Source organism: Bubalus kerabau, chromosome 20 (genome assembly GCF_029407905.1).
Source record: "Bubalus kerabau isolate K-KA32 ecotype Philippines breed swamp buffalo chromosome 20, PCC_UOA_SB_1v2, whole genome shotgun sequence".
Taxonomy (NCBI): Eukaryota; Metazoa; Chordata; class Mammalia; order Artiodactyla; family Bovidae; genus Bubalus; species Bubalus kerabau.
Genome location: NC_073643.1, coordinates 56,688,203 through 56,705,497, shown reverse-complemented (window position 1 = coordinate 56,705,497; position 17,295 = coordinate 56,688,203). Strand labels below are relative to the sequence as shown.

General features: G+C 50.3%; 1 protein-coding gene across 1 annotated transcript in view; it reads right to left on the bottom strand.

Annotated features, from left to right (window-relative positions):
- The window catches only part of SLC6A11 (solute carrier family 6 member 11), a 122,986-nt gene that overhangs the window by 19,802 nt on the left and 85,889 nt on the right, over positions 1-17,295 (bottom strand). Inside the window, exons 7-8 of the mRNA XM_055557868.1 lie at positions 9,863-9,966; positions 1,522-1,646 (exon numbers count right to left, since the gene is read on the bottom strand). Of these exons, the coding sequence (XP_055413843.1) occupies positions 1,522-1,646; positions 9,863-9,966 (229 nt within the window). The remainder of the gene's footprint in view (positions 1-1,521; positions 1,647-9,862; positions 9,967-17,295) is intronic.

The following is a 17,295-nucleotide window of genomic DNA, read 5'->3' as shown; positions in this document are numbered from 1 at the left end:
CAACAGTGCTGCAGACACGCTGTGTCACTCAACACCTGAGCTGGGAATCAGTCTGCTCATTTTACAGAGGAAGAAGCAGATGCTCAGAGAAGGCATAGGTCCCACGGAGGAGGTACCACTCCCTCTTCGCAGGGCTGCTCTGTGCTTTACTGCCATGAAGGAAAATGGATGTTGTGTGAAGTGCCAGGTGCCTGCCTACTGTGGGCTGCAGGACAGAGCACTCAGAGCATGGCCTGGATCAAATCCAGTACCTCTGTTCCTTGCAGTGTATGTGACCTTAGGTGAGCGACCACACCTCTCTGAGCCTCAGCTTCCTCACTGGTAAAATAGGGGTAGCAAAAGTGCTACCTTGGGGGGCTGAGTCGAGGATCATAAGAGGCAGCTCCTGCCCAGAGTATGCAATCTATGATAGACAGCTTTGGTCATATTAATATCCTCTGGTACAGCTCTGGTCCCCTGATTTCAGCAGGGACTATCTTTCTCTCTCTTTGACAGATATCATGCAGAAGAAAGCGGAGCCCCAGGGGCCATGAAGCAGAGCTCAGCAACCAGCTTACTGATCCAGGGTCCACACCCACCACCCTGCCCAGCTTGGTGGGTCAGAGGTGTACTTCCTATCTGTGCATGTCAGGCAAAAGCAGCCATGCCATGGACTAGAGTTCTCAATGGAGGCAATGCAGCCCTGCAGGTGGCAGGGTTTGTCATAACAAATGGGGGGCATGAGCAGCCTTGAGCAGACAGAAGCCAGGGAGGCTGGACCCCCTGTGATGCTCCTGACTGTCTCACCAGACATTCCTGTAGCCGAGAAACCTATTTAGATGTATGGAGGTTAGCATCTAACTCTGTCATGTGGATATAAACTATTTTTGTACGTTATAATACTATACAATGAATTGTCCCAGGATTCAAAACCATGTGAATCAAGGGGAGTTCTTCACCATTTTGCACAATCACTTCAGCAGCAACTACCCTACCTGTGGTGTGTTTGATACAAACACGTGTCATTTAAACATGAAGAACGTCACACTCATGGTGAGTCTACCCATAGAATGAAGAAAGGGAAAGGGGTCCTTCCAGCAGAGGGAGAACAGTATGTGCAAAAGCCCTGGGGTGGAAGGGAGGGGGCAACCACAGATGTGAAAGGAGACCACAGTGTGGTGGGGAGCGAGGTGGGTGGTAAGACCCCAGAAGCTGGGCAGTGCAGGGCCTTGGGGGCCACGGCGAAAGGGTCAGACCTATGAGAAGCCAAAACAGACCGTTCGCCAGGGGAGGACACAGTCAGGTTTGCATTTCAAAGCACAATCACTGTGCAGGAGAGCGACGCATGGAACAGAGGGGACAGCAGTGGAGGCAGGGGGGCCAGTGAGGCTCCTGTGGCTCTCGAGGTGACACTGACGGCGCTCTGGGCTGGCTCCCCCCAGGAGCCTGGTCCGTGGATGGACAGGGGCCCCTCCTGAGACCTGGGCCCAGGAGAAGAGCGAGCTGAGGAGGAAGGCCATGGCTCCACTTCGGCAAACTCACCTGACTCTGCCACCTCGGCGATGGGCACCCCCTGCTCGTATGCCATGAAGCCCAGGACTGAGAAGATGGCAAACCCGGCCACGAAGCTGGTGCCGCTGTTCAAGCAACAGAGCATGATGCAGTCCCTGGCGGGGGAAGCAGGGAGAGGGGCTCGGGTCAGAACCCAGTGGGGGGAACCGGTGCAGCGCTGAAACGTTCTGTCTGAGCACCAAGGAAGCCCTCGGGGTTCAGAGAGGGGAGGTGGCTGGCCCATGGTCACGCAGCTTCTCCTGCATTTTTCTAGAAGGTGAGGTCAGTCGCAGATTGGAAGCACAGACAGGGGGTGGGAAAGAAGGGAGGCTGGCAAGTGGTAAAACGCACACCAGGAAGGAAAGACTTGGAGACACACCAACGCTTCTCCAAACTCCTGGCAGGAGAGAAAACCAAGGGAAGCGAGAGAGGATTGATTTTCTGGGAGCTCAAAGCATGAAGATATCAACCTCTGAAAGAAAGGGCTGCTTCCCAGCCAGCACAGAGGCCTCAGGAGAGACAGCCCTCCCAGCCCAGCATCTCCCAGACCTCACACAAGCCTCCACTCTGATGCTGCAAGGAGCAGACCCTCCCAGGCCAGACTCCTCATGGAGGTGGGCGGGGGCTGGGGGCTGCTTCACCAGGGCAGTGACTGCCCCCTGCTCTGAGCCAGGGTTCACAGCAAAGAAGCACCAGCATAAAGCCGTGATGCAGGAGATTCCAGGCTACAAACGACAGGGCTCTGCCAAGAGGAAGAAGACGGAGCCCGTACCTCCCGGCCCCTCCAACCTGGGGCTATGCGCCCTCATGCAGGCGGGTCAGGGGATCAGACTCTCGGGACCTCGGCCACCACAGAGCATGCACGTGGGAGTCAGGCTTACAACACTGTGACGCTCACTTTGAAGGGAGGGGCCTGGGCGGTCTGTCCAGTCTCCTCCCTGGAGCAGCACCAGCCCCGAGCATCCCCACCATGACCCTAGCCAGCAGGACCACCCACCTTGCTCCATGGCACTTCGCTTCTCAGATGGCTCCTGCCGCTCACAGTGTAAGAACTTCCTCATGCTCTGTTTGACCCAAATCCACCTTCTCTGGGAAGTGTTAGTTCTAACCTCCCCAACAGCCTAAAGACCTGAAGATAGAGGCCCTATACCTCCTTGAGGTTTTAGCTTGCTCAGTTAAACCCCCCAGTTCCCTTACCAGTGATCCTGTTTGTGATCTGAAATTCAGTCCAGCTTGTCCCTCTTCAAGAGTGTCACATCCAGGACTGAGCACTAGACTCAAGAACAGAGCAGGACTCTCACCTCCTCTTCTCCTGACACCATACTTTTTGTAATGCAATCAAAGGTTACACTGATGTTGGTGACTGTGACCCCCAGTTGCCTTGCATTGACCCTGGGAATCAAGGGCATGGTGGGAAGAGCATTAGACTGGGGTTCCAATTCTCCCGGCAATATCTTCTCTCTGGGCCTGCTCTCACTGGCTAGATGACAAGGTGGCTTGGATAAGAGGGTCTCTTGAGCCTTGTGATCAATTAAGTAATTTTCCAGCAAGCAGTCACTTCCACACCTTCCTCCCTGGGGTGGAGTGTATTTCCCGGCCCCATTGACTGAGGGCTTACCCACGTGACTTGCTTTGACCAATGAGATAGCAACAGATGTGATATAAACAGAGGGTTGAGATGCACTTGTGCAATTGGTCTTGTCCTCAGCCCTTCTGTGATTTGCCACGAGAAGCACTTTCCCAGGGTAGCTCCTATCTCTGCAGCCTGGACCCCATAATGTACACATGGCATGGCTTTGAGCCTTGCCTGGACCCTGGAGCCAAACCTGTCCAACCTACAGCCTGAAAGACAGAGTCCCCAACAGACTTATGAGCAATAAAAGCAAATGCTGTGGTTTTGGTGGTTAGCTACCGAGTTCCGGGGATGCTTGTTACACAGCATTCTTGTAGCAGTGACTGACTGATACAGGTCTTTTCTACAGAACTCTTCAGGCACTGTGGACAGAGACTGGGCTACAAAGCCTGGAGACTTTATCTGCAGGCCTGATCACCTTTTGGGCTTCTCACATGGCGCTAGTGGTAAAGAACCCAGCTGCCAATGCAGGAGACATAAGAGACACAGGTTTGATACCTGGATTGCGATGATCCCCTGGATAAGGGCATGGTAACCCACTCTAGTATTCTTGCCTGGAGAATCCCATGGATAGAGGAGCCTGGTGGGCAACAGTCCATAGTGTCGCAAAGAATTGGACACGACCATAGTAACTTAGTACGCACGATCACCTCCACTCTGAGGGAAACTCAGCTCAGCCCAGGAAGGCCAAGTTATTACTAAGGCTGAGATAAGTCTGTCCTGCATGCCTGTTTCTGGCCCCTGGAAATGGTGCAAAACAAGGCAGCACTGGTGAGGAAAGGGTTTTCTCCACAGCCTCTCCATGCTGGGATTCTTCTGTGTTTTCAGACCAGAAGTGCTGAGCACTGTTACTGAATCCTGAGGCCCAGGGAGGACAGACACACACTCAAGCTCTCTGTCATCTGCTGGGGAAGCTGGAAAAGACCCTGATGCTGGGAAAGACCGAAAGCAAAAGGAGAAGATGGGGATGAGATGGTTGGATGGCATCACTGACTCAGTGGACATGAATCTGAGCAAACGTGGGAGATACTGCAGTCCCTGGGGTCGCAAAGAGCTGGACACGACTTAGAGACTGAACAACAACACTGAAGCTGGGATGTGAATCCAGTTGTCTCAGACACCAAAGCCCACTTTTTTCCTAGGAGCTACGCAGCAACAGTGCTCCCTAAGAATTCAGACTTCTAAGAATTCGGACTTCCAAAGGAAAATAACCTTTGGGTATTCATGTGGTTGTTGGAAACAAATGTCCCTTATTGCAAGGTCCCCACCCTCCCTCAGAGCCCACCCTCCATCAAGTGACTTCCTGACCACAGAGGGGCACAGTCTCTGAGCAGATCCAAGGTCCCTTCCAGCTCTGTGTCCTTGCACCCCTTCCTCAGAGCACCGCCACCTACAAGCAGAGAGCCTAGTGGCCTGTGTTCTGAAGTGAGGATTTTCCCCATCTGGTTTGCTCCATTTGCAGCCCTCTAATTCCTTCCCCACAGGGCACCTTCTAGGTGAAAAGCTACATAACATGCACTTTGAAGTTGGCAGGAGCTGAGCTGGGCTTTGAAGACCTCCAGAAGCTATTATGCTGTCGGAAGAGGGTATTAATTTACTCCCTCTGAGTCAGGAAGATCCGTTCATGGAACAATTTGGAAATGGAAATAAAAGGAGCCCTCAGACTTTCGCAATGTCACTTAGGGGATTTGCTTTCTTCTGCTGATGGGAAGGGGAAAAAAACCTGCCTGTTGGATGGGGGAGCTGCAGGGGTCTGGGGCGGTCAGCATATTTCACCCACGTGCTCAGCGGGGAAGAAAGCTGCCGCTGTCCCAAGACACAACCTGATGACATGGCAGTCTTGGCCAAATCCTTGCTGATTTTAGTAGTTGGGAAAGAACTGGCCAGGCCTGGGAGTGAGGAATAAGGGTGCAGGAGCCAGAAAGGCGCAGGTTCAAAGCCACATTGCATCGAGCCTCAGTGTCCCCATCTGCATAATGGCATGGCTCTTTCCTCACTTCCTTACACTTTGGCCAGTGCTCTTCTAGGCTGGAGGGACGGTGATGAACAAGATGACTCAGACTGCATCCTCATGGAGCGGAAGGTCAAGCAGGAAGTGACCTAGGGATCTCCGACCCGCCAGGCACACAACAGAGGCAGGCTGGCGGCTGATGTGCTGACAGACGGATGCGGACAGCATCTCTCTCCAGCATCCCAAGGGGGTCACCCTCAACCTGGACCAGAGGCCTGCTGGTGCTGCCCCTGTGCCCATGCCTTTCTCTTCTTACCCTGGTTCTATCTGTCTCACTGCTGACGGTGCTCTACCTCTCACGTCCCAGACCCGCCTCCTGTGAACACCTTGAAGGATGAGAGAGTCTACCTCGCAACCTGGCCTGACCTCCCACCTCTCTAGCATCCCTCTGTCCAGTGGTCCCCAGTGACCTCTCTGCCCAACAGCCCAGGGACTCTTAAGAGAGCTCGCTGGCTTCCCCTGTGGCCTTTCCTCCAGCATGTGGGATCTGCCCCCTTTCTTTGCCTCGGTTTTGCCAAGTTGCAACCTTTATAGACTGGAGCCGTACCTCTCAAGGTAGCTATTGGGGGTCTCACACTTAGTGACACATAGAGCTCATGGTTGGCTTAATAAGTGGATAAGTAAAGCCATCACAAAGTCAGCTTTCAGAGAAGATGTGGTGGAGTGCTGGGATGGAGGTTAGCAGACCGTAGCCAGAGTCCAGGTCCACCACACCTAGCTGGCAGGTGGAGGTGGGGACCATATCCATGAGCTCCAATTTCCCTTCCCTCGAAGATGGGGATAACATGAGAGGGACCTCATCACTGAACAAGTCCTCAGAAACGAGGCGCCCACGTGAGCCTTACAACAACCGAATGATGTGGCTATCACATCCAAGGTCCCATCCCACCACCACACGTTGACATGGCTCCTCTCACTGTACCCTCACCTACATCGAGGGTTCATTTTCAGATCACAGCTCATTTGCTGGTGGAGGAAAACAAGCTGATTATTTTAAGAGCGTGTTACTGATCTTTTTCTTAGGATTTTTCTTTTAGATCTGTTTCTACTCTTTACATTAGTAGGGATACTAACCCTTTTGAGTATCACATTACATGTTAATTGACTTAAATTGAAGAAAGTAGGGAAAACTACTAGACCACTCAGCTATGACCTAAATCCCTTACGATTATACACTGGAAGTAATAAATAGATTCAAGGGATTAGATCTGAAAGACAGAGTGCCTGAAAAACTATGGACAGAGGTTTGTAATGTTGTACAGGAGGTGGTGATCAAAACCATCCCTAAGAAAAAGAAATGCAAAAAAGGCAAAATGGTTGTGTAAGGAGGCCTGACAAATAGCTGAGAGAAGAAGAGAAGCAAAAGGCCGAGGAGAAAAAGAAAGATATACCCATTTGAATGCAGAGTTCCAAAGAATAGCAATAAGAGATAAGAAAGCCTTCCTAAGTGATCAACACAAAGAAATAGAGGAAGACAATAGGATGGGAAAGACTAGAGATCTCTTCAAGAAAATCAGAGATACCAAGGGAATATTTCATGCAAAGATAGACTCAATAAAGGACAGAAACGGTATGGACCTAAGAGAAGCAGAAGATATTAAGAAGTGATGGAAACAATACACAGTACTATACAAAAAAGATCTTAATGACCCAGATAACCATGATGGTGTCATCACTCACCTAGAGCCAGACATCCTGGAGTGCAAAGTCAAGTGGGCCTTAGAAAGCATCACTACAAACAAAGCTAGTGGAGGTGATGGAATTCCAGCTGTACTATGTCAAATCCTAAAAGATGCTGTTAAAGTGCTGCACTCAAAATGCCAGCAAACTTGGAAAACTCAGCAGTGGCCACAGGACTGGAAAAGGTCAGTTTTCATTCCAATCGCAAAGAAAAGCAATGCCAAAGAATGTTCAAACTACCTCACAACTGCACTCATCTCACATGATAGCAAAGCAATGCTCAAAATTCTCCAAGCAAGGCTCCAACAGTATGTGAACCAAGAACTTCCAGATGTTCAAGCTGGATTTAGAAATGGCAAAGGAACCAGAGATCAAATTGCCAACATCCATTGGATCATAGAAAAAGCAAGAAGATTCCAGAAAAACATTTACTTCTGCTTCACTGACTATGCCAAAGCCTTTGACTGTGTGGATCAAAACAAACTGTGGAAAATTCTTAAAGAGATGGGAATATCAGACTGCCTGACCTGCCTCCTGAGAAACCTGTATACAGGTCAGGAAGCAACAGTTAGAACCAGACATGGAACAACAGACTGGTTCCAAATAGGGAAAGGAGTACGTCAAGGCTGTATATTGTCACCCTGCTTATTTAACTTATATGCAGAGTACATCATGTGAAATGCCAGGCTGGAAGAAGCACGAGCTGGCATCAAGACTGCCAGGAGAAATATCAATAACCACAGATATACAGATGACATCACCCTTATGACAGAAAGCAAAGAGGAACTAAAAAGCCTCTTGATGAAAGGGAAAGAGAAGTGTGAAAAAAATGGCTTAAAACTCAACATTCAGAAAACTAAGATCATGGCATATCCAGTCCCATAACTTCACAACAAATAGACGGGGAAACAGTGGAAACAGTGACAGACTTTATTTTCTTGCGCTCCAAGATCACTGCAGTAGTAACTGCAGCCATGAAATGAAAAGACGCTTGCTCCTTGGAAGAAAAGCTACAACAAACCTAGACAGCGTATTAAAAAGCAGAGACAATACTTTGCCAACAAAGGCAAACGTAGTCAAAGCTGTGGTTTTTCCAGTGGTCGTGTATGGGTGTGAGAGGTGGACTATAAAGAAAGCTGAGCGCCGAAGAATTGAGGCTTTTGAACTGTGGTGTTGGAGAAGACTCTTGAGAGTCCCTTGGACTGCAAGCAGATCAAACCAGTCCATCCTAAAGGAAATCAGTCCTGAATAGTCATTGGAAGGACAGATGCTGAAGCTGAAGCTTCAGGACTCTGGCCTGATGCAAAGAACTGACTCATTGGAAAAGATTCTGATGCTGGGAAAGATTGAAGGCAGGAGGAGAAAGGGACGACAGAAGACGAGATGGTTGGATGGCATCACTTGATGCCATCAAGTGATGACTTGATGGAACATGAGTTTGAGCAGGCTCTGGGAGCTGGTGATGGACAGGGAAGCCTGGCGTGCTGCAGTCCATGGGGTTGCAAAGAGCCAGACATGATTGAGCAACTGAACTAAACTGAATTCCATGTTATTATGTCCTTTAATTTTGTAGATGATTTTCATATTTTGTTTGGAGATGTTATGCAGAATGTATATAGATAACATTTGTATTAATGCGACTTTTTAAGGATTATAAAATCTATATGTACTCAAGAGTAAAGACAAGACAAAACATTTAAATTGTATGGGAAAGTACAGGTAGAAAAAGCCCATCATTCCATCTCAATGCTTCTCTTCAGAGGTGGCTCTTTAATAGTTTATTGTGTCTTTCTAGAAATTTCAAAGTTCTAGATATTTCTGTGAATCAATGTGTCATTTCCCTTCCTGACCTAATCATTTTGGGTGTTTCCATATCTTTTTCATTATGAAAACAGTATTTTACTCCTCATTTTAGGAGGGTATCCTTTTTAAAAAAAGTATTTAACTCTTTAGTTTTCCTGCACTTACTATGGTGTATATGTGGGGCAAAGTAATTAGGCTCCGTCGTAACTATTTCTACTAAAATACTTATCCTAGCTCAGAAACATTTGCTGAAAAACCCTTCCTTTTCCAGTGAATCTGTGTTGAGGGACAGCATCATTGCCATGAGTCTACGAGTTTCCACATTACAATGAGGAGCTCTTGATCTTGGGGGCAGAGATGTGCCATCTGCCCGGCCCCACATATTCACCATCTGTGTCTGTGATGGGCATGGAATCAGAGGTGTAGAGACCTCAGCAAACAAGCCACTGGCCTATGGTTAGAGACCACCGTGCCAAGTTCACTTCTGCCAGACACTTTTGGCTGACCTTGGGCAAGTCCTTGGACTTCTGTGGTCTCAGCCTCAGGGCAGAATGCAGGCTGCAGGCAGGAGGACTAGGCAGCCAGGGTCACACAGCCCCAGGCTCACCCCCAGCATGGGTCCCCTCTCCACACTAGGTGCAGCAGTGGCAGGAGGCTGGGGGTGGGTAGGAAGGTCCATTAAGAAAAAGGCAGCAGGGCACTGGCCACTCCAAGTCAGACTGGGCAGGACCCTACAGTCAAGCGAAAGGAAGCAGGAAAGAAATTCCTGACCAGCAGGCAGAATAAGGCCCTCAGTTTTGGAAGACCTGGGTTCAACTAGCTGTGCGACCTTAGTGTGACCTTGGGCCAATCCCTTATCTGCCCTGGGATAAAGCTCTGCTGGAGAGGGTGGGATGGAGGCCTGAATACAACTCTTGGCATGGACTCCCTCCGAAGCCTGGAACTTGCTCTGATCATGTTTGTTATTCTCTGAGCTCCTCTGATGGACCACTCTTAGACCCTGGGCTGGGAGAGGCTGTCAGATTACCCAGGGTCCTCCCCGCCCCACCTGGATGGCTGGCACCCTGCCTCTCCTCCTCTGACAGGCCTGTTTCCCTCACCCAGCCTTGCAAGGGTGGGGGGAGATGACAAGGAACTAGCCAGGCAGCATGGAGGGCTCCCAGGTTCTGTGGAGAGCGGGCGGTCAGGGCTGGGGACATGCTCACCTGTAGCAGTTGTTGTTATAATTGTTATAACTTCCCAGAGCGGTCAGACAACCCAGGCAGATGGCATAGGAGAAGAAGATTTGCGTCCCAGCATCTACCCAGACCTGTAGGAGGGCACAAAGAAGTTGGCAGAGACAGAAGTCAGATGCACGGCCAGGGGGTAGGGAGGCGGGGTGGCCCCTTTCTCTGAAATCCCCCGCCCACGCCCAACCCCCACAAAAGACTCCAAAAAGGGACAATCAAATATCCTCATCTCAGGAATGTGGTTTTTAGAAGTTCTATTCTCAGGATGATTAAATATAAGTGTCCTTAATTAAATCCAGAAATTTCTGGAGGTTTTGGACAGTAGTTCACCAAGCAGGAAGAATTTGCGTGTTAGGACCCTGCTCCAGCTGTGTGGGCTTGGAAAAGTTACTTAACCTCTCTGAGGCTTAGTCTCGCCACCAGCAAAGTGGGGAATAAACTTCCCTCTCAGGACTACTGAAGCCAAGAGTCATTTTTCTTCTGATGGCTGAGACCATCATGATAAAAGCTCTCTTGGGTGTCTTTGAACTCAGAGTTTTACAGTGTCTAGCGGGGGTGGGGGACATTCACCAGGGGCCCAGTTACAAAGAAGCCCTAGTTTTCCTACAGGTCTGGAGGCTTCTCCTACTCTGCCCCAGGCACTCAGCCAGAGGACAGTAAAAGGACAAGAAAGGGGGCAGGCACCACGTCTCGATCACTTTTCCAGAGAGCTGCTACTTGGGGGCTTCCGTGTGGTACATGTGCAAACTCCTTTCTCAGTCTCCAAGTGTCCCTCAGAGAGGACTGCCAGGGGATGGCGTGACACATGCAAGAGGAATTACAGTAATTTGTCTAACACTCCTTCAGGCTCTCTTTGAGCTCCACTTTAGAAGTCATCAGGAAACGCCACAGCTCAAACCCAAATGCAGCTGATGAGACTGATGCTTGAGAATCCAGTGTTGTCTAGAGAATAAGGTTTTATACCAATTCAAATACTAGCAAACATGTGCTAAGCATGTCCGATGTGCCAGGCACTGCTGTGAACCCTGTATGTGTTACTACACTTGAATATTCACACCAACGCCATGCAGGAGGCGCTATTATTAGCCCCCTTCTACAACTGAGGAAACTGAGGAACAGAGAAGTTGAGTTACTTGCTCAAGACCACACAGCTGAGAGTGGCAGAAATGAATCCAAGGAAACCTGCCTCTAGAGAAGCACACCTAACCAGTCCCGGAATTCCCCAAGTCTTCTGCTGTAACCACCCACCCAACACAGGACTCTCTTCTGGAACTTCTGACAGAACAGTCTCTGCTTGATTATTGCCAGTGACAGGGAGCTCACTACCTTTTGACACAGTCCCTTTTCTCTTCAGAGAATTCTGACCATTAGCACATTTCTTAAAATGAGAGGAAATCTACCTTCTGAGTTCCCAACTCTGGGGCCACGGAGGCCATATCTCCCTCTCCCATGTGGCATCACTTTACAGACTTGAAGAACCCTCTAGAACACTTCCTTTTCCAGGCAAATTATCACTATTTCCTCTTTTCTGGGGATTTGACTACACAGCCCACATTACTTTACCCTGGATTTGCTTCCTTGTTAAATCATTCAACAAATACTTATTATGAGCAAAGTTCACAATGCTGTCCCTTGACCTAAAAAGTGCATACATTTTTTCCCCCTCTAACACAGAGCTTTTGGGTTTAGTGCTTTTGGAGCTAAATGAGGAGCTTAGGGAAAGCCATTTCATGAAGTGTGTGTGTGAGCTGGGCAGCGTGGGGGAGGATGCCAGCAGATCATAGTTGACTGAGACACGGTGAGGGGGAAATGCGAAGAAGAATTTTTAAAATCGTTTTTCAAGAAAGGGGAGTTGGGAGATGGGATAGCGGTGAGAGTAAATACATTCAGGGAGGATTTTTTCCAAATGGTAGAAACTTTAGAATACTTAAATGTTGAAAGAAACAACCCAGGGTAGGGAAAAAGTGTTAAAAAAAAGATTTGAGAGAGAAATGGGTATATTTTAAAGTCCTCCTCTGCCTCGGTGTCCCCACTTGCCACCTCAGTGGATTCCCTTTTCTCCTCGGGAAGGCCAGTAAATGTTACAGAGAAGAAAAAGACAGATTTGCTGCTGAACCAGGAAACAAAGTCAGATCCCAGGAGCATGGTGTGAGGATGCTCAGCACTCGACCAAGCCCTGGTGGTCCAGGGTTTAAGACTCTGTGCTTCCCTATTTACAATATCTAGGACACGGAAGAAACCTAGATGTTGATCAACAGATGAATGGATAAAGAAGCCGTGGTACATACATACAATGTGGTACATACGATGGAATATTACTCTGCCACAAAAAGGAATACACTTGAGTTAGTGCTAATGAGGTGGATGAACCTAGAGCCTCATTATAAAATCAGAAAGAGAAAAACAAATATTGTATATTAACACATGTACATGGAATCTGGAAAGATGGTACTTATGAACCTATTTGCAGGAGATGGCAATGGAGACACAGATATAGAGAACAAACTTGTGGACCCAGTGGGGGAAGGAGAGGGTGGGACAAATTGAGAGAGCAGCGCTGAAACATACACATTACCATATGTAAAACAGCTAGCCAGTGGGAATTTGCTGTGAGATGCAGGGAGCTCAAGCCTGGTGCTCTGTGACAACCTAGAGGGGTGGGGTGGGGTGGAAGGAGGGAGGGAGATTCAAGAGGAAGGGGACGTATGTATGCCTATGGCTGATTCATACTGATGTATGGCCGAAACCAACACGATATTGTAAAGCCACTGCGATGGTCTGACACAAGGGGCAAAGTGAGGCTAACAGAACAGGCCAACAGGACATTCATGAACCTTCCACCAGTTTGGGGATGCCTTAGGAAGTGGGAATCCTGAGTGATCATTTGTTGAAAACCTACTGTGTATGTGAGGCTCTCAGGGGACTCATAACTTGCATAACCATCTCACTAGGGAGTATTGTTATCTCCATTTCTAGAGAAGAGGAAATGGACCCATAGATGGTCAAACAGCTAATGAGGGACAGGGTCAGGTTTGAACCCAAAGTGTCCTGGCTCCACATTTTGAAGAGAGAAGCCAGGGCATTCTGGTGTGCTGGGCAGGCCTGGACTTTCGGCAGGGGTTCACACAGCTCTGTGACTGTGAGGTCAACAGGACAAAGGCAACATCTCCTCCATGAAAGGAAGACCAGGCCACTGAGCCCCACTGACTGACCAGCATCTCCCAGGATGCAACAAAGGGAACAGCTCAGCTCAAAGGGCTTCTGAGTTCTTGACACAATCTGAAGGGGAAATAGTCTCCATTGAACAAACAAACCCTAAGGAAGCTGGGTCAGCAGCTGAGAAGGGATCAGTCCCCATGATCTGTGGCAGTGAATGGGGGGCGTTCTGGCCTTGTAGCTGGGGGCGGTCTTCATTCAGAGGTCTGGAGAACAAATTTGCATGGGAATCTAGGGGGCAGGGACCCTTTGGAAGAGAGGTGGTCCCGCCCCCTAGCTCTGGGGCAACCAGTTCAGAGCAACTGATTCCAGTGAGCCCTGGCACATAGCAGGTGCTGAGAACAACACACTGGGGTGTAACCTTCCCTCCCCACTGGACCAGCGGGGCCCAGATGGGAGAAGCAAGGAAGGATGGACGGATGAAGACACAGTCTCCTCTACAAAGTTCAGGAGGTACACTGTCAAGCTGGGTGTTTAGTTCCTGCTGCCTCGTCCCCATGGACTGTACTCTACGGTGTTCAAGGCATCATCCATGTCCTGTGACCTGGCCCCTGCCCTGGGGAGGGCGTCATCATAACCAGGTTAGAGACTGCTGTGTGTGTCGGGGGAACATGCCTGCCCACCTTGACCTTTACATGTATCAACAGAGTGTCTAATATCCTAGAAGTTTAAGGGGAGCGCTTCACGTCTTTCTCTCACCTCTTGGAGAGAAGCGACCTCCCAACTGGGGAGATGGAGAGAGGGTCACAGTGCATGTGTGGTGAGTCCCTCCCTTTTTCTCTCAAGCACAGATGATTCAGTGAGATGCGTCGTGCTTAGTTGAGTCGTGTCCGACTCTTTGTGACCCCACGGACTGTAGCCCACCAGGCTCCTCTGTCCCTGGGATTCTCCAGGCAAGAACACTGGAGTAGGTTGCCATTTCCTCCTCCAGGGGATCTTCCCGAATCAGGGATCGATCCATGTCTCCTGCATTATAGGAGGATTCTTTACCTGCTGAGCCCTTGGGGAAGCCCCTCAGTTAAGATGTGTGGAACAAATACTCAGCACAGAGCCTGGCTCTCGGAGAGCGCAGAGGATGTGCTCAGAAACCCAGCCGTGAGCTCCGAGAGACAACAGATTGCTTAGTCAATGTTCATTCCTTCTCAGGATCCACCAGTCCTCACAAATCTGGAGAGAAGAGCCTCTCTTCCCTTTTCTCTCCACAGTACCTAAGATGGGGCGTCCACTATGTGCCAGGTGAAGTCCCAGGAGCTCCAGTCCTCCCTTCTCTTAAGAGCAGGAGAGAAAGACAACAAAGGCGGGCAGATACTCCGGAACACATCATCTGGTGGAGAGGGGAGTGTGAAGGATGGCGTGAGGTGGGGCATGGAGCATGGGGCAGCAGGGGCCAGGGCTCTGCTCCGTGAGGGGCACGGAACCTGCTGCTCAGGCAGCTGGAAGGGGATGGGAGCTGCAGGCGTGACTTGCTGTCGTGTCTAAGGCAGCGCAGGCTGCAGACAGAAGCTCTCCCAGTAACCCGCTTTCATGTCTACGAACAGCCACCTGGCCAAGCATAAGGGCAGCACTTCTGTCTGGGATCAAAGCTGGTGCCAGCAGGTGGGCCTGGTCTGTCCTTCCCTGTGCCCTGAAGGAGGTGGCACTGGTCACACTGATGCACCAAGGTCTCTGACAAACCCAGCGGTGACCCAACCTGCCAGGGAAGTACCAGCGAGAGGAGCCAGGAATCAGGCATTGGCTTCACCTCCAGAAGCACTGATGACATGCTGGGGAGGGGGTGGGGAGTTCCACACACTTCACAGGCATGAGACTCACTGCTGTGGTCTGGTGCAATGATTATCCCCCTTTTATGCATGAGAAAAAAACTAACTCCCAGAAAGGGGGCATTTCTTGTCTATTTAGCCTTGGAGAGATGTACACACTAAAGAGACAAACAAACCTCTGTAACCCAGCCTGCCGTGGGAGACGGCACTGAAGCTTCGTGCAAAGACACGTTAGACGAGATGGCTCTTCCCAGGTGCCTGGCTCCCTATCTCCCTGGGGCTTCGTGGATAGGGCCTGGGCTCCAGGGTCAGGTAGACCCAGGCTGCCACTTATCTGCATGTTGCTTCACTTGTCTGAGCCCCAACTTCCTTGTCCACAAAAGAGAGACACAATGCATGCAAAGTACACAGCGGGGCACCAGGTCAGTCAGTCAGTTCAGTTGCCCAGTTGTGTCCGACTCTGCGACCTCATGGACTCCAGCACACCAGGCCTCCCTGTCCATCACCAACTCCCGGAGCTCACTCAAACTCACGTCCATCACATCGGTGATGCCATCCAACCATCTTGTCCTCTGTTGCCCCCTTCTCCTCCAGCCTTCAATCTTTCCCAGCATCAGGGTCTTTTCCAATGAGTTGGTTCTTCGCATCAGGTGGCCAAAGTATTGGAGTTTCAGCTTCGGCATCAGTCCTTCCAATGAATATTCAGGACTGATTTCCTTTAGGATGGACTGGTTGGATCTCCTTGCAGTCCAAGGGATTCTCAAGAGTCTTCTCCAACACCACAATTCAAAAGCACCATACAACTCCCTTACTCTGCCTCTTCTTGGCAGTTAACACTTCTCCAATACACGTGCTATGAAAACAGGCTCCCGGGGCTTTCCCTCCACCCCAGCCCACCCAGCACCCAGCCAAGAAGGTGCTCAAACCACCAGACCCGATGGCACACGTGGCGTTTGGCTGTCCACGCCGCCAGGACAGAGCTCGGTGGCCGTCTTGGGCCCATGATAACCCACAGCCTTTTCTTTCTTTAACATTTCCTTTTCAGACGGACAGCCACACACAGACACACGAATACACACACACAACACAACTTCTGTAAATAAAGCCTTCCACTGAGGTGAAAACATACAGCCCGGCAGAAAAGGGCTGAAATTAAGCTCTTTCTCTGGGCTGTTTATATGGGTAAATATTCTCAAACGATGATTAAAAGTAGGTTAGGAGAATAATACAACAGCTGTGTTTCCAGTGTGTACCTGACAACGGCCTTTGTAGGAGTGAATAATTACATGAAAATCACTTCCTTCCCACCTCTTTTGCAGCCCCCTCCGGGTTGCTAGGCTCCCTGTCTCCTCTGCTCAGCTAATGCCACATACAGATGCGGGTGAATACAGTATGGCCATTCGGAGGGAAGGGAGTCCAGGACTGGGGAAGACTGGAGCAGCCCCTCCCCCGTGGATTCAATGCGGGAAGAGGGCTCCAGAAGGCTCTAGGGGAAGAAGATTCTGGTTGTATTTAAATGCTAATGTGCTGGGCAGCCGGGCAGGTCCAGCGGGAACAGTGGTGGGAAGGGGCAGAGGCTCTTGGCCTGGGAGCCCCACTGGAAACACGCTCTGTGGCCTCTGGCTCCAGTGCCAGCCTGTCCTCGGGCAGCCAGCCCTGCTGGCCGACTCGAGCCCGGCCAGAGGCCCTGCCAGTGCAGTGTCACTGGGTTGAAGGTGGCGCCGTGGGTGGTGAGGAGAGCCCTGGTGTGTCGTCTGACCCTGGCGGCCCCTTCGTGCAGAGCAGGCAGCGGGGTCACTGGGCCAGGCCTTTGCCCAGAGGCTGGACAGCCGCATCCTGGTCACAGAGTGTAGAGGGAGTGGACGAGCAGTTGCTGGTACGGGACCAATGGCAACGACTTCTGTGCTTTATATGGTAGAACCCTGGGGCTGTGCACGTCTACCCCTTAACCCACTGCATGAGGCAACTGAGCCCCAATTTCATTGTTGTTTAGTCGCTAAGTCATGTCTAACTCTCTGTGACCCCATGGACTATAGCTTGCCAGGCTCTTCTGTCCATGGGATTCTCCAGGCAAGAATACTGGAGTGGGTTGCCATTTCCTTCTCCAGGGGATCTTTTGAACGAAGTATCCTGCATCTCCTGCACTGGCAGGTGGATTTGTTACCACTGAGCCACCTGGGAAGCTCTGAGCCCCACTTTACTATAGGACTAAACAGAGGAGGTTTGCAGCAGCGGGCAGGTTGGGCAAGACCTGATAATATCATGTTCTCAGCTCTGAACTGTTCCCAGGACTGTCCACCCAGCCTTGGGGGCTACATTTTAGGGCAATGTCTTCTCCCCTCACAAAGTGCTCCTCTAAGAGAGTGCTCCTCTGGACAGAACACTCATCACGTAGGATGGTCCTGTTCATTGTAGGAGGTTCAGCATCACTGG